The sequence below is a fragment of the Jaculus jaculus genome, chromosome 12 (genome assembly GCF_020740685.1).
Source record: "Jaculus jaculus isolate mJacJac1 chromosome 12, mJacJac1.mat.Y.cur, whole genome shotgun sequence".
Lineage (NCBI taxonomy): Eukaryota > Metazoa > Chordata > Mammalia > Rodentia > Dipodidae > Jaculus > Jaculus jaculus.
The window spans coordinates 25371240-25393780 of NC_059113.1; the positions used below are offsets into that span (position 1 = coordinate 25371240).

The 22541-nt window shown below is 39.1% G+C and overlaps 1 protein-coding gene and 1 pseudogene across 1 annotated transcript in view; one reads left to right on the forward strand and one right to left on the reverse strand.

The window, feature by feature from the left end:
* Positions 1 to 7749: 7749 nt before the first annotated feature.
* On the forward strand, positions 7750 to 8619 carry LOC105944995 (annotated as a pseudogene).
* A 7967-nt stretch (positions 8620 to 16586) lies between these two features.
* The window catches only part of LOC123453543 (vomeronasal type-2 receptor 116-like), a 29728-nt gene continuing 23773 nt past the window's right edge, over positions 16587 to 22541 (reverse strand). The window contains exon 5 of the mRNA XM_045130563.1: positions 16587 to 17491. Within this exon, the coding sequence (XP_044986498.1) occupies positions 16587 to 17491 (905 nt within the window). The remainder of the gene's footprint in view (positions 17492 to 22541) is intronic.

Consider the following 22541-nt stretch of genomic DNA (forward strand, 5'->3'; position numbering starts at 1 on the left):
TTATCTTTATAATAAACTCTAAAGTGTTTTTTTCCCCAAAAGCAGTTATCCTTTAAACTGCACAGGATGAGAGAAAGTTTCAGGAGTAAGAGGACAAAAATCAAAGCGAGCATCAATTGCATGCCTTCCAAGTCAAGGGCCTGAACAGAGGTGGAACAGTGTCATGCAGATAAATACATATCACGTGCCTCTGTGTGAATATGTGTTTCTTTTTATTACTGTGTCTGACTGAAGAAGCCGCTGATATCCCTCAATTCTTGTCCGTTGTGCTTGTACCGCCCCCTCTAGAGGAATATGCATCATATTGTCCCCAGGCTGTGCAGCTGAGGTCCACATCCAGGAGAAAAATACTAGTTGGAAAACATGTTGTGGGGATTACCTTTGGCCCTAGTGAACATGATTTCATCATGTCTATGGTATAAATACCTCAGGGAAGAGCTCATTTTTTTCCCTATCATGTGTCAACAAGCTGTTTTCATGAGCATAACTGGAAATCATCTAAGATGATTTCACCAGGGAATCCAAAGAAAGATGTAAAGTTAAATGGAAATAAAGCATCCATTCCAGTCTGGGCTCATACAGAAATATGGAATATTGGAAATTATGTATTCTGTGGTCTCTGATTTGGAACAGTGTCACATGAAACCAGTAAAGAACATTTTCTATGAGGTCCATTACTTCATAAAGTACCATGGGCAGAATCTTCAAAATCTTCATGCGTTTATTATTATCTTGAGAAACAATCACTCAAAATCATATACTCTAAAATTATAATGAATCCAATATTGCCTGGTTAGTCTCTCCATATCAATGCAGGTAATATTCACATTTTCGTTATAGAATATTATTCACATGGTTCTTTAGCAATGGATCAGTATCTCATGATGAATAATTTCCTCACATATAATAGCTTTTCCTTGTTATTTGTTCTTATACAATAGCTAGAAATCAGCTCTATGTTTTACATGTAAAATTATCAAACGTTCAAAAAATGACATAGTTTTGATGCATGCAAGAATACATGTTGCCAATTGGTTTTTATAAGTGAATGTAAAATGAGGATATTCATCATATTGTGGAATGCAGATATAATTCTATAAATGTGGAGTCATTCATTTGGTGAGAGAAGTGACAAATTAGAACTTGAGATGAGTTACACATCATGATTACCACATATTAATTTTAACAATTTAAATTCTTTACTTACCATCCATTCAAGTACTGCTGTGTTGTTAATTGTCTTCATGGTTATAATATACAGTGATACTCTGATGGAGCCATCATCCATGGGAACATGAAGAAAACCCTTCCTTGTCCATACTAGAGAAAATTTAGATTGCACAAGAAGAGCATGCAACTTAGTTGTAGGTCTACAATTAACTCTTTAGTTGAACTTTACCATTTATATAAATTACATATGCTATATGTAATATTTGTCTTCTTCCTTTTCTATCTCATTTAATTCACATGATTCCATGACCATTCCATTTGTAAAACTTCTTCCACAAAATTACCCCCTTTTCCTTTATGTCATTATAAAGGTTACATGAGTTTTAGGATCTTCATATGAAAGAAAACATGATGCCTTTTTATTCTGAGTACCAGTTGTTTCACTGAACATGATGCTCTCCTTTCATCCATTTTTTTTTGCAAATGACTTAACTTTGCTGTAGTTTAAAGATGAATAAAGTTACACTATGCATATAGTCCACGTTTTACTGGCTATTCATATGATGATGGACAGCAATGCTGATTCTGCTTCTTGGATATTCTCAGTAATAATGCAACAAACATGGCTGTTTCTACAGCATGCAAAATAGGTTACAATCACAGAAGAGTGTGGATAGAACCCTTGGAATATTTACTTTAAGTTTTTGGATCAACTTTATATTCTTTTCAATAAATGCATAAGACTTGTACAGTTTTGAGATGTATTATGAAGATAGATATATGTAGACATGAGTGTGGATACAAATGTATGTTACTCTGAATGAGAGATATCTCTCACTGGTTCATGTGTAGAACATTGGTAATGCAGCTTGTAGTGCTGCTTCAGAGGCTGTGGATCCTGATACGATTACAGTGGGTGACCTCCATGACCCCGTTATCTCCTGGAAAGTCTTCCAACTGAAATCAAATGAACATAACAGGTAAATTCAGAATGCACCATCCAACAGATATGGAATACATATACTTCTCAGCAGCCTAAAGCACTTTAGAATAGATTACCCCATAAACTCCCAAGCAAACCTCAGGACATACATATAAACTAAATGACTTCATTTGTTATTCAATCACAGTGTGATAAAATAAATAAATGTTTCTCCAGAGAAGAGATCCAGTGGTTTAGGAGATGGCTCAAAGGGGAAAGTGCTTACAACTCAAGGATATGGATCTAAGTTTAGGACCCTGAATCCACATAACATGAGCACAGTGGTACTGTAATACAAAATACTGAAGAGGTAAAGATAGAATAATCCCTGGGCTTGGTCACTAGCTACCCCAGTTGAATAAGTTAGCTTTGTGTTCAGTGGGAGATCCTGTGTCAAAAAATATGGTGAAGAGTGACTGTAGAAGATGTGCAACATTGGCCTTTGGCCTCCACATGTCCCCACCCATCTATATGCCCCACACTCCCACAGTACCACAAAAGCACAAATACACCAAAACGTATACAAGCACACAAGATACAAGTGGCCATCAGTTAACTGAAGAGTACATTGTCACCAGTCATGAAGGAAATGCACACCAGACATTTAGAGGGTATCTATTAATATCATAAAATGGTTGTCAACCAAAAGACTACAGTGAACCATTCCCAAAGATGAAAGCTAAACACAGTCTTTGTGCTTATGTAATTTAGTACCACCAAAAATGTGATGGTTCCCCCTCCAGTTAAGAAAATGTCATTCATGGTAGAATATACCTGCAGTCCTAATGCTTTGTAGGTGGAGTCCAGAGGAGCTGATGTTTATGGATAATTCAAGCTACATAGTGACTCCTGTCTCAAAAAAAGACAGTAAGAGTAAAAACTGTAAAAAACAAAACAAACAAAAATACCCCCCCACACCATAAAAGCCAGCTGCTCTTCTGTTTCACTTATATCCAAGTACATAAAATGTATGTTTAAAGGAATATGGTCTTCCAGGGTTTGAGCATTATTCATATATCGAGTCAACCAAAGTGTGTACAAACAGATAAAAAAAAATGGGGCAAAGACACAATGAAATGCTACATGTTCATAGAAAGGAAATACTATCCTTATAATTAGAGGAAGAAACCTACAGACACTGTATTTTCTGAAATACACAAAGTACCAATAGATACACACCACATGATAATACACATATGTGGATTTTTTTTTAAAAGTATGATATAATTATAGTGAACACTAAAGGTTACCATAGGCTGGTGATATTGTTAGGTAGTTTTGGGTAAGTGATAGCTAAAATATCAAAAGCCAAGTTAGATAGAAGGAAATAGCTGAAGATACATGATGTAAAATATGGAAGCCATGAATAATGAAGGTATATCATGTTGAAATTTTGGGGTGAGGTGAATAATTCCCAACAAAATATAATGAGTAATGATATCACAAATGGGGTTTTTATATTTCACCATTTCAAAATGTAAAACACTTAAAATCATTTTCATATTCTACACATAATACATGTTTATCTCTGTCAAATAAATAAATGAAAACATATATTAGCATAAACAAAGAGACAGAAAATTGTTATCTGAAATGATTGCTGATATCTCCACAAAGGGATTACATGGGACATGCTAGAGAGATGTTTGCTGGTAGTTACTCTTCATTGAAAATAGACTTTTAAGTAACATATTGTGCCTTTCAAAGCAAAAATATACAAATAGTGTTTTTGGAGGGAATCCTTCCATGTCTTCTGGCCACTGCCAACATTGCACAAAGTGGTACAAAACTTCTGCTTCTTTTCATCACAATTGAAATTAATTGTTTGGCGAGTGGCATGAACATGGAACTATTACTTTATAAGGCAATCGGAAGAGTCAGCCCAGGGTGGAAACAATATAAGTGCTGTTCTCGGTGCTAGCCAGAGAAGCTTTCTGACTGGTGATAACTACTGAGGAGACTTAGACTCATCGAAGCTGAAGTCAAGGGACTATAGGGAACTCAGAACTATTTTAGCATCTCTGTCATGGAAATACTGTCGAAGAGAGGGAACAAAGAACGTAGGAGGCACAGGGTGTAAAGAAGCACATTGTGGCACTGTCTATTGCATTCATTTCCCAGAGTTGTTGGCAGTACCCCTTCATACCTGCACTTCTTCAGCCCTTCAACATCTTTCCTGAAATGATGAAAGAAGTGAGACAATAAAACAGGAAAGACTGCCAAGAAAGAGGAAGGTTCTCATTGGTGTGGCAGTGAGGGATAGGGGGCCAAGTTGATACCAGGACTGGAATGTATTTGGATTACTATATGTTTATATATTAAAGTCCCCCATAGAAAAATAAATCATGCCTTTAGCAAGTGTACAGAATTTAAGCAATCTCATTTTGTAATGCTCTGTAATTGTCCCGGCCAGCAGGGAGTTGAAAAAGGACTCGAGGAGAAGCTGACCTGGGTGGGAAAAAGCAAACAGACACAAGAAGGAGACCATGCTAGATGTTTGTCAAGGCCTTAGAGTCTTTATTTTTTACATAGTGGTTATATAGGGGAAGAACAGTGGGGGAATAAGCTGGCTGATGTGATTTAGGGCTTTGAAATCATCAGGAAACCTAGAGGGGATGTAATTAGGTGTTCATCTAATCTTGCCTCAATGGCTTAACAACCTGACTGCACCAGGCTTCACATCCTGACCATAAACTGGCCTTTTGCAAAAGATAAGATTCTGTAAGCATTCCAGAAGTACCTAACAGAAAGCTGGATGGACCAGCTTTCTGAGTAATGAGTCAGCTTATGTGAAGGCCCAGGCAAAATGGAGAGACTTTTGCTCTATGGCTGCAGACATATAATTCTCTGCTATCCCCTGTTGATAACCCAACTGTGCTTCTGTTGGCAAGGGGGTGAAGTCCAACCTCTGCTCATGTTGTCATTTTCCCTGCCATTGTGGTGCTTCCACATGAGTCTGTAAGCCAAAATAAACCCTTCCCCCCCCCCAAAAAAAAAATCTGCTCTTAGTCAGGTGATTTCTTCCAGCAATGTGAACTTTACTACAACAGTAATGTTAGTACCAAAGAGTGGGATTGCTGCTAGACACCTGGCTATATGGCTTTGGCCTTTTGGGGTTGATTTTCAAAAGGAATCTGGAAAGATTTGAAACCTATGCCTAAGAGACTCCTTGCAGTGCTGTAAGTACAGCTTGATGGAGTATTCTGGTCAAACTTAGGCCTGAATGCAGTAGAAACTATGCAATGTGAGGTTTGGCTTATGAAGGTGAGAAAGAGCTTTGCCTGGACAGGGCTAAAAGCAGTTTACGTGAAAGATTTCTGTTATGCCCATGTCCTGAGAATTTGTGCAGGTTGTAGAAATGGACTGATGTGAGCAGAGGTATATGGCACTTGAAGAAATCTTTGGGCCTAAACTTCTATCTGTTCAGCTGCAATTGCAAGAGGTCACAACTATTGAGATTGGGCCAGCTGACCTGCACTGGGACAACAGAAAGAATGAAGTCTTTACAAGGGGTCTGAATTTTGAAGGAGTTTCCTGTTCTTCAAAGTCTGCTTTATTCCTCTTTGGATTAACAAATTGGTACTCTACCTGGTATTATGTAGTATAAGAAATACAGGAAACAGTGGGTCATTGAGTTTGCAATGCAGTCTTGTGTTTTGGACATGGCCATGGGCAGAGTGAAGCAGGTTTGCTGGTTGCCTGCATGGAGACCAGATGAAGCCATGAAGATGAACCATGGGTTGCACTGGAGACCCAGTGGAGATGCCGGGCCAGTGAGATGGCTATTAAGGAGAGCTGCTGGACCTGATGAAGTTTTACAGGAGTGTGAGTAGCCTAGCTGGAGGGGGTGGTGGGATTGGAACTCCAGAGACATGTTGTTGGTTAGAATTATTGCATGGAACGTTGTCACTGACTAGAGTTGTCAGACTTGAAGCTACAGAGTTTAATGTTTGCCCAGTTTAATCTTTTATTGGTTGAATATTTCTTTGTTTTGCTCAATGTCATTTTGCAGTGTGAATGTTTATTCTGTCTCATTCTTTTCTGCATCCCTCTCTGCCCTGTACCTTTTTCAAAACCTTGTGCCCATTATTTGTCTACTCTTTTCAGACCAGCTTTGGCTTGAAAATATAATGAGAAGAGACATGAATTTTTCTTTTTGTTTGTGAAGATGTGTTGCTAAGAATCACAGTACACAAGGAATCTGATGTCTCACACATTCCAAAAAGCTTTTTACCACAATTCAATTCTCAGTAAACATAAGAATTCTCATAGAAGGGACAATTGGAAATATGAGTGTAAGGAATGCTAGAAATGGTTTTGAGGTCACACCACACCCATAGAAGTAAGCAGTAAAAATATTCAGAATGCTGAAAACTTTCTATTGCAAGAGACAACTCACTGGACATCATAGAACTCATTTTGTTGAGTAGATATATGAATGTAGAAAATGGGAGAAAGCTTTTGCCAGCAAAGGAAATCCCATTCAGCCTCAGAGAGCTCCTAGTGTGAGAAGCCCTATGAATACAGAGTTTGAGAAAACTTTCATTACCAGGGAAAACCTTACTCAACATCAGAGAAGCCTCACAGGTGATGAACCCTATAGAGTACATAATGTTATAAAGCTATGAATGTGCAGAATGTGGGGAAGTTTACTATGTCTAGTCAGAAATCACTTTACAGAAGAGAATGCATACAGAGTATAAGCCCTATGGATGTAAAGACTGTGGGAGAGCCTTCACTTGCAAGGAGTACCTCACTTGTCATTAGAAGACTCATACGTGTGAGAATCCATATGCGTGCCCAAGTTGTGGAAAACCTTTCACATAGGACGTGCACTTTAATCATCATTAGATAATGTGTACAGGTGAGAAGTCCTATGAATGTACAGACTATGGGAAAGCTTTCTATGTCACAGAAGGACTCACTACACAAATAACTCATGTAGAGATGAAGCCCTATTGATGTACAGAATGTGGAGAAGAATTCTTCAGCATGTCAAAATCACTATTTTGAGAAAACATAGAGTTGAGAATTCCTGTGTATTTGCAGAATGTGATGTGAGAAAAATTTCACTCTCAAGGAGTATCTCGCTCCACATCAGACAACTCATAAAGGTGAGAAGTCTGATGAATACATAGGATGTGGGCAAGTTTTCACTAGCTAGCAAAGGAGATCTCACAAGACATCACAATATTCATGTTGGTGATAAGCCCTATCAGTGTACACAATTCAGAAAACTTTTTACTCATAAAGTACATTTCACTCAACATCAGAGAACTTGTATGTATTAGAAGCCTGATGAATGTACATGTGGGGAATCTTTCACTTTCAAGTTCTACCTCACAGTACATGAGGTTAGTGATGCATGTTAGATGTGTTCTTGTACATTAATATGCAGAATGCTGTAAAGTTTTTTCTCAGGTTTCACAACTCTCCATCTAAGAAGTCATGCCAGATGAAAAGCTGTCACAATGTGCAAACTGCCTATCATATGATACCATTTAAATGTGAGAAGCCATAGGAATGAGATAAAACCAAGTACACACCCTACTGGTGGCCTGTTTTGCCAGGTGCCCCTTTGCTGACACCCCACAGAAATGCTTCTACTACCTGCAGTTCTTCCATAAATGAGACCAGTGTCCCGGGCACTGGCTCCTCATCTCACTCGGGCTTATGCCAAGATGTAAAATTTGATGCAGAAGCCCGAGCCTTAATGCTTCAAGGTGTAGACCTTTGAGCCGATGCTGTAGCCATTACGATGGGGCCAAAGGGAAGAACAGTAATTATTGAACAGAGTTGGGGAAGTCCTGAAGTAACAAGAGATGGTGTGACTGTTGGAAAGGCAGTTGACTTAAAGGATAAGTATAAAAATATTGGAGGTAAACTGGTTCAGGCTGTTGCCAATAACACGAACGAAGAGGCTGCGGATGGCACCACCACTGCTAAGGTACTGGACATTCAGTTGCCAAGGAAGGTTTTGAGAGGATCAGCAAAGGCGCTAATCCAGTGGAAATCAGGGGAGGTGCAATGTTGCCGGTTGATGCTGTAATCGCTGAACTTAAGAAGCAGTCTAAACCTGTGACAACCCTGAGGAAATTGCTCAGGTTGATATAATTCCTGCAAATGGAGACAAAGATATTGGAACCAACATTTCCGATGCAGTGCAAAAGGTTGGAAGCAAGGGTGTCATCACAGTGAAAGATGGAAAAACACTGAATGATGAATTAGAAATTTTTGAAGGCATGCAGTTTGATAGAGGGTATATTTCCCCATACTTTACTAAAACATCAAAAGGTCAAAAATGTGAATTCTGGGATGCCTATGTTCTGTTGAGTAAAAAGAAAGTATCTAGTGTCCAGTCCATTGTACCTGCTCTTGAAATAGCAAATGCTCACCATAAACCCTTAGTCATAATTGATGAAGACTCAAATTTTGAAGCAGCAATTATGTTTTTAAGGCCAGTCTAAGCAATAGGTGTTTTGTGAAATTAGAAGTGAGACTGTAGCTTATAAAATAATTTTTTTTTGTTTCTTTTTGAGGTAGGGTTTCACTGTAGCCCAGGCTGACATGGAATTCACTATATAGCCTCAGGGTGGCCTCCAACTCATGGCGATCCTCCTACCTCTGTCTCTCAAGTGCTGGGATTAAATGTGTGCACCACCATGCCCAGCTTCAAATAAAATTCTCATCAATATTTTTAATTATATCATTTTTTTAAATTTGAGAGTGACAGACACAGAGAGAAAGACAGATAGAGGGAGAGAAAGAGAATGGGCGCGCCAGGGCTTCCAGCCTCTGCAAATGAACTCCAGACGCGTGCGCCCCCTTGTGCATCTGGCTAACATGGGACCTGGGGAACCATGCCTCGAACTGGAGTCCTTAGGCTTCACAGGCAAGCACTTAACTGCGAAGCCATCTCTCCAGCCCTAATTATATCATTTTTTAAAAAAAAATTGGCTACATTAACTTCCTACATGTGTCTTTAGTACTAAATCATATTGATAATTTATAAGCAAATGTAGCTGGTACATATTAAAATTACATAAAGAAAATGAAACTTTCTTGTTTTTTTGGAGATCTATCATAATTCCTTTTTAGTTTATATTATTAGTTTGGCTGTTATTATTACAATTGTGTTTTTTATTAACAACAGATATGTTTATTAGTATATATCTATCAGTAGAACTATCAATACCACATTGGCATGCATACCATTCTAGACATGATCAGTTTTATAGTGCTTCTTTCTTGAAACACATTACTATAAAGCCATTACTAATTACTGAGCAGATATTTGGTTCAAAAAGGGACAATATAGCCTGAAGTACTAGTGTATACCTTTAATCCCAACACTTGAAAGGCAGAGGTAGGAGGGTTGCCATGAGTCAAGGCCACCTGAGACTGCATAGTGAATTCCAGGTCATCATTGGCTATTGTAAGTCCCTACCTCAAAATCCAAAAATAAATAAATAAACAATAAATTTTATTGCTCACACAAATCAGGTCTTGCTAGTGGACAACGTTAAACAGTATTTATCTGGTAATTCCTATGTTAACTGGAAAACATCATTGGCACTTTGCCATATTTCTTGTTTTGTTTTTTTTTTAAATCATCCCTGATAAGTTTTTTTTAAATAATTTTTTGTTCATTATTTATTTATTTATCTGAGAGTGACAGACACAGGGAAAAAGACAGTAGAGGGAGAGAGGGAGGATGGGCGCGCCAGGGCTTCCAGCCACTGCAAACGAACTCCAGACGCGTGCACCCCCTTGTGCATCTAGCTAACGTGGGACCTGGGGAACTGAGCCTCGAACCGGGGTCCTTAGGGTTCACAGGCAAGCGCTTAACCACTAAGCCATCTCTCCAGCCCTATATTTCTTGTTTTTAAACATTGATGCAATCTTGTATATTTTTCATAGATAGTTTTATATAGCCATGTGTTATTGTGGCATGTGATAGTTTGAGTAGATGTCTCTCAATATATTCAGGAGGTATTTTTTTTTCTTTTTCTTTTTCTTTTCCTTGTCTTTTTTATTTTGGTAGGGTCTTACTGCAGCCTAGGCTGTTTTAGTATTAATTGCTATTTGTTTTCTGCTTATCTTAGGGTACCTCAGAATGCAAAACAACTAGATTGAACACATCATGATTCTTTAACTGTCGTGCTAGCATCTTTAACATTACAAAATAAAAAGGGGGAGCTGTTGGAACACACACACCAGACTGAAGGAATTAATGACCATAAGGATGAGGAAGGCTCTCCTTGACATTTATGTTCCTGAAACAAAGGGTTTGGAATACACCAGTCAATCACTTGAGTCATGGTGTACGTGCATTCATGCTACCCTGTTTCCCGCTTTCTGTTAGATAACGTTTGTTCTTAACTTGGTGTTTGCCCTTGAGTAGCATGACTGATTTCCTTGGAGCTTGAGTCTGTACAAACAGCTTTGTTTCTCAAAATGTGTTCCCTAATGCCTTGGATATAAAAATGCTAGGGTCTCTGCCATAAAGTGTCAGATGCATAAGACTTCTGGACCCTGTGTCTTTATTTCAGGTCTCTCCCCCAGAATCCTGTGAATCGAGAATTCAAGAGGAGCCATTGTGGAAATGCAGAAAGTGAGGCAGCACGATATGACCCTCACAAAGAGAAAAGTGAATCCATTGGTAGGTGGTATACTTTTGCAGTAGAAAGTTTAAATACACAAGAACTATGCAAAAGCTACCAAGGAGCATGGCTGGCTCAGGATGAAAGTTTTTCCTCCATACACAGCCTAGCCAGAGGGGCAGTATTGGAAAATCTTAAGACTTTTAATCACTGGTTATGATATCAAACTTGAAATGCAGATGTTTGATGTTTGCATCATGATTGTTGAGTTTGCATTAGTCCAATCTCTTCTTGTTATGCCTTACAGTAGTAGGAAATGGTTACTTTGTGCCATTAGATATAAAAATTATTTGACTTTTTGATTTTACAGGACACATAGGAAGAGAGTCTTAAAACTCAGATAAGACTTGGGACTTTGGAACTCTCTTAAGTTGGTAAAGGTTATGGGGGCCTTTGAAGTTGGATTGAATACAATTTACACCATAAAACATTTATGAATCTGTTGTGGGGAGGAACAGAATGTGGGAGTTTGAATGGATATCTTCCAAAAGATTCAGAAGTTGAAAATGAGTCAACAAATAGAGGATCTCAATAACCAGCTTACCAATCTTAATGAAGACATGAGCAAATGTAAGGATGAATTGCAGGAAGCATCAAGAAAATCAGACCTTAAACTTAAATCACACCTCAAAAAAGAGACAGATACAATAAGAAAATAACACAACATACACAAAAATCAAATAGAGCCTTTACAAACCTCTCTAGAACCCCTAACTATTAGAGTCACTCATGTGGAAGATAGAACCTCTGAACTGGAAGAACAGGCAGAAGAAACTGATTGTGAGTCCAAAATCTTTGCTAAGTTCAAAATATCACATGAACAGAATATGTAAAAACTGTGGGACATCCTGAAACAACCAAACTTGCAGATCATGGATGTTCGAGGAGAGGAAATCCCAGCCATAGGCATAGAGAACATATTCAACAAAATTATTGAAGAAAATTTTCTGATTCTTGCAAAAGAAAGGCCCATTCAGATACAAGAAGCTCAGAGAACACCAAACTGACTGGTCAAAGAAGAAACTCTCCAAGGCACATCATAGTTAAAACTCTTACCAATGAAAACAAAGAGAGAGTGGTAAAAGCAGCAAGAGTACAACAATTCACATCACACAAAGGAAATCCCATTAGAATTGACTGAGATTTCTCAAAGGAATACTATGAAAAGGATCCCATATCATAGGAGAAAGGCCCAACAATCAACACATGGGACTATATAGAATTTAAAAGTGTCTTTTTCTAGATAGGAAAAGAAACTATCATGAGAGCAGGTAGCTTACAGAATGGGAAGAGAATCTACGCAACTTATACTTCAGGCTGGGTGCTAGTGGCTACAGCTTACAAAGAACTGGAAATATTCAATACCTAGCCAATTACCATTTGGTCTCATAGACAGATTATGCAAAAAGGAAGAAACATAAATAGCCAACAAATACTCATGAAAATGACCGCCCTTCCTAGTTACTAGGGAAATACAAATCAAAACAACTTGGAGGTATTATTGTACCCCAGTCATCTTATCCCATCAAGGAAACAAACAACAAATTTTGATGAAGATGTAAGGAAAGAGGAACTTTCATTCACTATTGGTGGGATTGCAAATGAGAAGTAGTCATTCCCAGTGCAATTGGCTTCCTGCCATGTCCAAATGGTAAAGTCCCTTTGCTATAGACAGTACAGTTGCAGTCACAGGACATAGAGAGATGACAGTGGAATTGAAATGAAGAAGAGATTCATGCTGGCTACATCTCCAAGTATGCCAGAGTGCTATGTGAGCTGCTTGGAGATAAAGGTCTCCAACAGGGTGAACAAGCAGTAAAAATTTAAAGTTACAAAATCAACCAGCCAGGCAAGAAGGACACACTGGTGTAATAGTGGCACACGGGCTGTGTGGGTTATCAACTACTCTCTGATTGTGTATGAGGCCTGCTCAGTGGGATGGAATTCATTCTTGCTACTACAACCCAAGTCAGAAGCCTATGATTGAGAAGTTCATAGACTCCTAGAGGGAAGCTTCCACTGTTCTTTGGGTGTATTGAGAAGTGTTACCACTCAAAAAGTCTTTATGTGTCCGTTTATCCCCTTTGGTCCACACTGCTTTCACTTTTGGTTAGAAAATCTTCTTTTTACAGATGGCAGTGCATTCCTACGACCTCCAAGACCCATCACTACAACAAGAATAAAACTGCTGACTGTGAAGCATTCAGTAAGTCATCACCATCACATCTGCCATGGCCAATGTAACGTTAGAGTGAAAGCGGAAGATTAAATATGAGGGCTGCTCTCAGTGATAGAGTGAAAACCTCCCATAACTATGTACATAAGATACGCAGTATTTGTTCCCTCACTTACCTCAGGAAAAGACGATTGAAACATTGTTCTTCAATCAAAGAGATATTGTGTGGACAACAGTGCAAATATACTGCAGTTATAATGTCTACAGATTTCTCACTTACTGAGAAAAGGAAAATTTACTTTGAGGGTTTTAGGAAGCAAAGAATGTTAAGTGTGGTTCAAAAATGCATTCTCAGTGTATAGAAGAAAACAGGTATCTTGGGAAACTCCAAAAGTTGCAATAGAAAAATGCCAAATATAACTTTAACTAAGATCAAATTTCTTGGGCTGAAGAAATGGCTCAGCAGTCAAGGCGCTTGCCTTGGAAGCCTAAGGACCCATGTTCAATCCCTAGCACTCACGTGAGCCAGATGCACAAGGTAGAGCATGCATCTGGAGTTCATTTGTGATGGCTAGCGGTCCTGATGCAACCATTCTCTCTTTCTCTGCATCTTCTCTGTCTCTCAAATAAATAAAACATTATTTTTTTAATACAACTAAATTTCTGCCAGCCCTCGGAAGGCAGAGGTAGGAGAACTGCTCTGAGTTCGAGGCCACCCTGAGACTACATCGCATAGTGTATTCCAGGTCATCCTGATCTAGAGTGAGACCCTACCTTGAAAGACCAAAATAAATAAATAATAAATAAATAAATTTCTATACCTTAATGACATCAACCTAGTTCTAGGCTTGAGAAAGCTCCCCTTCATGACATAGAAAGAATAAAATGTGGTAACAATGTGCTGGTCTTAATCAGACGTCAACCATCAACTCCCGTGCTTGCTATCAAGCTGGTGTCAATTGGGAGGTAGAGTCTTAAGGAAGGAGCTTTCTGTGGGGTTGGGGTGAGCTTTAGAGTTTTTGATATGAATTTTTAAAATTTTATTTATTTATTTGCAAGTATATATACAGAGAGACAGAAAGAGAATGGGCATGCCAGGGCCTCTAGCCACTGCAAATAAACTCCAGGTGCATGTCCCCTTGTTCATCTGGCTTACTTGGGTCCTGGGAAATCAAACCTGGGTCCTTTGGTTTCGCAGGCAAATGCCTTAACACCTGAGCCATTTCTCCAGCCCGAGCTTTAGGGTTTTATAGCCAGACCCATATTGCCAGGGTTCAGCTCACTCTCTTGATGCCATTTTTCAACTGCTACGGAAGATGTGATGTTCAGGCTCTGCTTATACCATGCTATCTCTTGCTGTGCTGTCAAATAGCTTCCTCTCTCCCTTGAGTCTCTGAGCCAAAATAACAATAACAAACCCTTTCCTCACCTCAGCTGATTTTAGTTTGGTGCTTTGTGCCGGTAGTAAGAAAATGAGCAAAACATGTTACTTCTAATTTCTAATTTGGACAAAATGTTATGTCCTGTTCCAAGCTTCAAGGCATTGAGCTCCTTGCTTACTGGGATGATTAAATTCTCATTATGTTGTAGCAATCTACTTTATGTCATCTTGGTTTTAAGGAACTTTTAAAAAAGATTTGTTTATTTATTTATTTATTTGAGAGCAACAGACAGAAAAAGAGGCAGAGAGAGAGAGGAGAGAGACAGAGAAAGAGAGAAAATGGGCACACCAGGGACTTCATCCACTGCAAATGAACTCCAGACGCGTGTGCCCCCTTGTGCATTTGGATAACGTGGGTCCTGGGGAATTGAGCCTCAAACCTGGGTCCTTAGGCTTCACAGGCAAGTGCTTATAACCACTAAGCCATCTCTCCAGCCCTCATCTTTGTTTTAAAACATACAGATATGTAGTCTGTATGCCCTTAAGTAGAATTTCATGGTATGTGGCAAAGTTTCTTAAATTGTACATCTCAAGATGAATATCCTTTCACTTGTAAGAATGCATATGAGATTGGCAGAGCACAGATTGTGGAAGGAATGCAGAGAGAATGGGGTAAAGAAAAAACACCCTGCTTATCTGAGACTGGACACAGCAGCTTAGTACTCTCAAAATAATGAACAAACTTCTAGCACATGAATGCTCAAACAATCACCCACACCACCAGTAGCAATTACTGCCTGGAAACATTCACAATAGTTTCAAGACCACAGATAATGTAATATTTACAAATTAGAAAATTAATAAAGATTAATACGAGTCATTACTCTCATTCAATTGCAGTTTATCACTTGAGTTTACTATATTACAAATGAGTAAAATGACATGATTTGAGAAAACAATCCCCCTGCCTTGTTATGACTTTAGCAATGATGTTCTGGCCTGGAGAGACTGCTTAATGGTTAAGGAGCTTGACTGAAAGCCTAAGGACCCAGGTTCATATCATCAAGACCCACCAAAGCCAGATGCACGAGGTGGCGCATGCATTTGGAGTTTGGTTGCAGTGGATAGAGGCCCAACAGCTCCCATTCTCTCTCTGTGTTCTCTGTATGTCTATCAGCCTCTTTCTTTTCATATAAAGTACAATAGCCTTATCATTTCTGCTACAATCATTCCTACTTATCTCTTCTCATGCCCTTTATTTCCTCAGTAGATTCCAAAAACTATGATACACTCAGTGGACTATGCAATACTAATTCAAATTGCATGACCATTCAGAAGTCATCCTACAATTGTGACATTATTTCAAACACCTTACTAAACACTCCCTGGAAATGACCATATGTTCTACCTATGTGACTATATCCAATCAACCCATCACGGTTCTGTCGTGATTCCTTGTACATGGGGAGAAGAAATTGCAGTTAGATAGAAAATTATTTTAAAGATAAAGGAAAAGGATTTCTCTTCTCACGGTGCATCCTGAATGTTTCTTCAGTTGTGAACTATATTTCATCACTTCTTCAAACATTTTTCAGAAAAAGGCCAAGTATTTATTATTATCCTATTGCATTTTAGGAGAAACAAGCTTTCTCCTATTGGCTAATATTATCTATAAACTCTCTCATAACTGGATAAGTTGAAGATTAATGTATGAAACATTAATATACCTAATAGCCTTAATAAAAGTATACTATCATTTGCTTATTTTTATTTATTTATTTCACAATGAAAGGGAGAAAGGCAGATAGAGAATGGGCATACTGGGCCCTCCAGCCACTGCAAAGGAACTCTAGATGCATGCACCACCTTGTGCATCTGGCTTATGTGGGTCTTGAGGAATCAAACCTTGAACCAGGGTCCTTAGGCAAGTGCTTAACCACTAAGCAATCTCTCCTGACCTTATACTATTGTGTTTTAAGAAAATATTCAAGTCACTTATGTGTGTAACAAACGTCTAATGGTAGCCTATTACTTTCTGACTTGATGGTTAAAACTGTCAATTATTTAGCATATATATTCATGTTAATATGTGTGTTATGAACAAAATTCTTATAAAGTTATATATATATATATATATATATATATATATATATATATATATATATATATCAGTAAGTATTTTAGGTTCTATAGTTTCCTATAGGATCTATAGGTTTAAGCAAGTGTTCTATCCCTATATTTTGGAAGAGAATTCCTCTCTGGCCTTAAGAAAATAATATAGCATTTAGGGACAAAGATGCACCCTAGCAGCCCTGCACTGGAGGCCAGGATGGAGAAGACCTCCACAGCCACCATGACCTTCCCCTTTGTGCTATGGTACACTGGCAGGAACGTGACCCACACACTGCAAAACACGAGCATGCTGAAAGTTAGGAACTTCGCTTCATTGTACTTGTCGGGCAGCTTTCTGGCAAAGAAAGCTATAGTGAAGCTCCCCAGGGCAAGGGAGCCAAGGAATCCCAGGACACAGTAGAAGGCAGAGACTAAGCCTTTGTTGCACACAATGATGATGTGCCCATGTTCAGAATGTGAATCTGTCTCAATAAAGGGAGGAGATGTTCCCAGCCAGACTCCACAGAGGATGAGTTGGATCAGTATGCAGATGGGGATGATGAAGTTCGGTGCTCCTGATACCAGCAACCACCTCATCCTTTTACTTGGAGTCGTGAGCTTGAAGGCCAGAACCACAGTGATCGTTTTAGCTAAGACCGTGGAAACTGCCACAGAGAAAACCACTCCAAATGTGGTCTGCTGCAGGATGCAGGTGGCTGTGTTTGGATGACCCAGGAAGAGCAGGGAGCAGAGGAAACAGAAGATCAGGGAGATGAGCAGGATGTAGCTGAGAGCACGGTTGTTGGCCCTCACAATGGGAGTGTCATGGTGCTTCACAAATACCCCCAAAACTAGAGAGGTCAGTGCACAGAAACCCAGGGCCATGCAGGCCAGAGCCATCCCCAGGGGTTCTCCAAATGCAAGAAATGTTACAGTTCTTTGTAGACAGTGGGTCTGTTCTGTGTTGGCATACTGATCTTCTGGACACTTCAAACACTGCTCCATATCTGTTGTAGGAGGCAAAGTGTCATCAAGTCAGCTTTAGTATTTCTCTTCTCTACACAGGCCACTTTAAACAAGTTTCAGAGATAAGCTTATAACAGTAAACTTTTTATATAGATAGTTAATTAGTGTGGTTGATTCAGGTGTCCCCCATAAACTTATGTGTTCTGAATGTTAAGCCTTCAGCTGGTAGCAATTTAGGAATTGAAGCTTCCTGGCAGCAAGGTATTGTTGGGGGTAGGCTTATGGGTATTCTAGCCAGCTTTCGCTTGCCAGTGTTTGGCACACCCTCCTACTGCTGTTGCCAGCCTGATGTTGGCCAGGAGGTGATGTCTACCCTCTGCTCATTCCACTGTTTTCCCTTGCCATCATGGAGCTTCCCTTCTAGTTTGTAACCCCAAATAAACCCTTTCCTCCCATTAGTCACTCTTAATTAGGTGCTTTCTGTCAGACACCTGAAGCTGACTGCAACAGTAGCATTAGTACCTTTGATGCTATGAACCTGACAGTGTGGCTTTGTCCATTTGGAAATTATCTGAGAGAAGAATGTGGAAGAATTTGAAATCTTGACCTAAAACCTTCCTTCCAGTGCTGTAAGTAAGGTCACAGTTGAAACACTTCAATGCAGTAATAACAATGGACTATTAGGTTTGGCTTATGAGGGTGAGAAAGAGCTTTGCCTGGAGTGAGCTAGAAACAGTTTATGTGATAGGCTTATGATCTGCCTGTCCTGGGAAGTTGTGTAGTATTGTATGGTTTATAAGTGGACTACTGTGAGCAGAGGAATATAGCACAGAAAAAAATGTATTCTTTCTGTCAACACTACTTTCCATTCCACTGCAATAGTTTGAGAGAATACAACCATTGAGATAGGACCAGCTGACCTGAATTGGGAAAACAAGAAAAATGTAGTCTTTGGAAGTGGTTTGAATGCTGAAGGTTTGTCCTTTTCTTAAAAGTCTGCTTTATTTTCCCCCTGCATTAACAAGTTGGTTTCCCACCTGGTAGTATGGAGCATAATAAATAAAAGCAGAAAAGAGTCATTAAATTTGTAGCAATTTTTTTTGAAATGACCATGGGCAGTATGAAGCAGACTTGTTGGTTTGCCTTAGTGCAGACCCAGTGGAACCATGAGGATGAACCCATAAATTGCAGTGGAGATCCAATAGAGATACCAGAACTATGAGATGGCTACCAAGGAGAAATGCTGGCACTGGATGAAGTTTTCTGTTACTGTTGGTGGCCTTGAGAGACATATCAGCAGTTAGACTGATCACACTTTAAGACTTCTCATTGATAAGAATTGTCACAGTTGAAGCTATAGAGCTTAATGTTTGTCCTGTTTGTTTTAAATATTGTGTTGTTGAATATTTCTTTGCTATACCCAATGCCATCTTTGCAGTGTGAATTTTTATTCCATGCCATTATGATTGGTTTTTGTTATTACAGCTCAGTCAATACACATTGGACTATGGTGATGTTTGAGCATGATTGAGAGTGCGTTGCAGTCAGGTTTGCACTACGGGAAGAAAACATACAACCAAGAGCAGCTTGTGGGAAAAAGCGGTTTAATTTGGGTTACAGACTTCAGGGGAAGCTCCATTATGACAGGGAAAACTATGGGATGAGCAGAAGGTGGACATCACCTCCTGGGCAACATCAGATGGAAAACAGCAACAGGAGAGTGTGCCAAACACTGGCAAGAGGAAGCTGGCTATAACATCCATAAGCCTCTCCCCAACAATACACTGCCTCCAGGTGGCCCTAATGTCCAAATTGTCATCAGCTGAGGACCTCACATTCAGAATACCTAAATATATGAGGGACACCTGAATCAAACCATGACAAACTGATAAAAACTATGGGGACCTTCAAAATTGTACTGAATACATGGCATTTTATCTCATGGATGGTTATCAGTTTACGGGGGCTAGGGCAGAATGTGGTGGTTTGATTCAGATGTCCCCTATAAACTTAATGTATTCTGAATATTAGGTCCTCACCTGGTGGTAGTTGGGACTTGAGCCTCTGGAAGCAAGGTATTGTTCCCTTGCCAGGGTTTGGCACATTCTCCTGTGACTGTTGTCCATGATGTTAGCCAGAATGTGATGTGCACCCTATGCTTATGCCATTGTTTCCCCCTAACATCATGCAGTTTCCCCTTGAGCCTGTAAGCCAAACTAAACCTTTTCCTTCCAGGAGCTGCTCTTCGTTGGGTGTTTCTGCGAGCATCATGAATCCAGCACCAACAATTAATATATTAGAATAATTCTTAGTTCATATTCACTTTTCTTTTTATGGTGAACATAATAAAATATGAATTTTTCATTTATAGCTCTTGTTTATGATTTTAAATTGTATTACAAGAAAGCAAAAATTTCATCTCTTGTTAAATTCAGTGTACAACAAAAAATGTCTTAGAATGCATAATTTATATAAGCATAAATTTGTTACTAACTGTTCTGTGGCCTGGGAGTTCATGTTTATATTGATAACTGAATGTATGTTGACAACTTTCTCTTTACTTTACATTTTCCCTCATGTTTGTGTCCTAAGAAATCAGGAGATATGTATAAATCCTCTATAATTTAAATGAGGTGGAAAATTATTCTAATCTCAAGTACACAGCTCATGTCAATCTATTAATGCCATTACCTTAGGGTTTATACTTAACAGACAAATTTTAGAAAGATATTAATTTTACTAAATTCTACCAGTGGTGGTTTGATTCACATGTCCCCCATAAACCTAGGTGTTCTAAACGCTAGGTTTCCAGTTGATGGAGATTTTGGAATTAATGCCTCCTGGAGAGGGTTTATTGTTGGGGTGGGGCTTATGGGTGGTATAGCCAGTTTCCATTGCCAGTGTTTGGCACACTCTCCTGTTGCTATTGTCTACCTTATGCTGTCCATGGGGTGACTGCCACCCTCTCTCATGCCATCATTTTCCCCTGCCATCATGGAGCTTCCCCTTGAGTCTGTAAGACAAAAGAAGACCCCCATTTTTCCCTCAAAATCTACTCTTGGTTGGGTGATTTCTGCCAGTAATGCAAACCTAATTGAAACAGTAATATTGGTACCAAGGAGTGGTGTCATTTACTGCTAAACACCTCACTACATGGCTTTGGCCGTTTGGAGCTGATTTTCAAGAGGAATGTGGAATGATTTGAAACCTTGGCCTAAGAGTCATCTTGCAGTGCTGTAAGTCCAGCTTGATAGACTTTTCTGGTCAGAATTGAAAGAACACAATGTAGTAAGAATTATGGACTGTGAGATTTGGCTATGAGGGCGAGACAGAACCTTTCTAGGACTGGCCTAGGAGCATTTTGTGTGAAAGGCTTGCTGTTATGCCCATGCCCTGAGAATTTGTACAGTATTTCTTTGTGTAGAAATGGACTGGTGTAAGGAGAGAGATATAGCATAGACATGAAATCTTTGGGCTGAAACTTCTGCCCTTTCAGCTGCAACTATATGAGATTATAACCTTTGAGACTAGGCCGGATGACCTGTAATGGGGAAACAGGAAGAATGTAGACTGTTTTGAAAGGGCCTGAGTACTCAAGGAGTGTCTTGTTCTTCAAAGTCTGCTTTATTCTCTCCGGGATTAACAATTTGGCATCCTATCTGGTATTGTGGAGTATAAGAAATGCAGGAAAGAAAGGGTCATTGTATTTGCAATGTCATCTTGTGTTTTGGAAATGGCCATGGGCAGTGTAAAACAGATTTGCTGGATGCCTGCATGGAGACCGAATGGAGCCATGAGGATGAACCATGAATTGCAATGGAGACCCAGTGGAAATTTTGGGACCACAGATGGCTGTTAAGAAAGCTTCTGGACCCTGATAAAGTTTTCCAGGACTGTGAGTAGCCTAGCTGGAGGGGTGGAATTGGAAATCCAGAGACTTAGAATTAGAATTATTGGACTTGGAGACTTCTCATTGACTAGAGTTGTTGGACTTGGAGCTAGAGTTTTATGTTTGTCTTGGTTGTTTTAAATCTTGTATTGGTTGAATGTTTCTTTGCTATGTTGTGGGCAGGCTTGTGGGTATTATAGCAAGTTTCCCCTTGCCAGTGTTTGGCAGACTCTCCTGTTGCTATTGTCTTCCTTATGTTGGCCGGGTGTGGGGGCAGGGGAGATGTCCACCCTCTGCTCATGCCATCATTTTCCCCTGCCATGATGGAGCTTTCCATAGCATCTGTAAGCCAAAATAGACACTTTTACCCCCCAAAACTACTCTTTGCTGGGTGATTTCTGCCAACAATGTGACCCTGACTGCAACACTGCCTCCACAAGTCCATGGTAAGGAATTCAAAAGTCTGTGTTCATTTACATATATGTTGAGCAAGATACCTTTTCAACTTTATGTTTGTGTACACACACATGACATTATTACTTATATTAAAATATAGGAGTTGAATTGTACATTAATTTCTATAATAACAACATTTTCAATTATTGAGACTTTCTATCCATAAATATCTTCAGCTGTCATTCAGCTGTGAAATACTTTCACAGATCTATTCTTATTATATTCTAAATTCTGCTATATAAATTTATGTGTAGATAAAACATATTGCTAATTTTTTGAATTCTTTCATTAATTTCACTTGATAAACATCTTCAAATTTTTAAATTTATATTTATTTATTTGAAAGAGACAGCAAAATAAGCAGATAGAGACAGAGAGATACTGGGTGCACCAGAGCCACTAGACACTGCAAATGATGTATAGATGCATATGCTGCCTCGCACATCTGGCTTTATGGGTACTGAAGAATCAAACATGGTTCCTTTGATTTGCAGGCAAGGGCCTTAGCCACTAAGCAATCTGTAAAGCCCATAAACACCATATTGTAAACATTATTCTTCACATATAACATTCCTATCATTTAATAAAGGGGATAATTTGCATCGTAACCTGGAACTCACAAACCACTAATGTATGCATACCACTAATCCATTATGTTAATTTGTATTTTGTACGAACGTGTCATCTAAACAACCACAACTGAATTTTTACTTTCCACTGCAACTATATATTTATTATTTTATTCT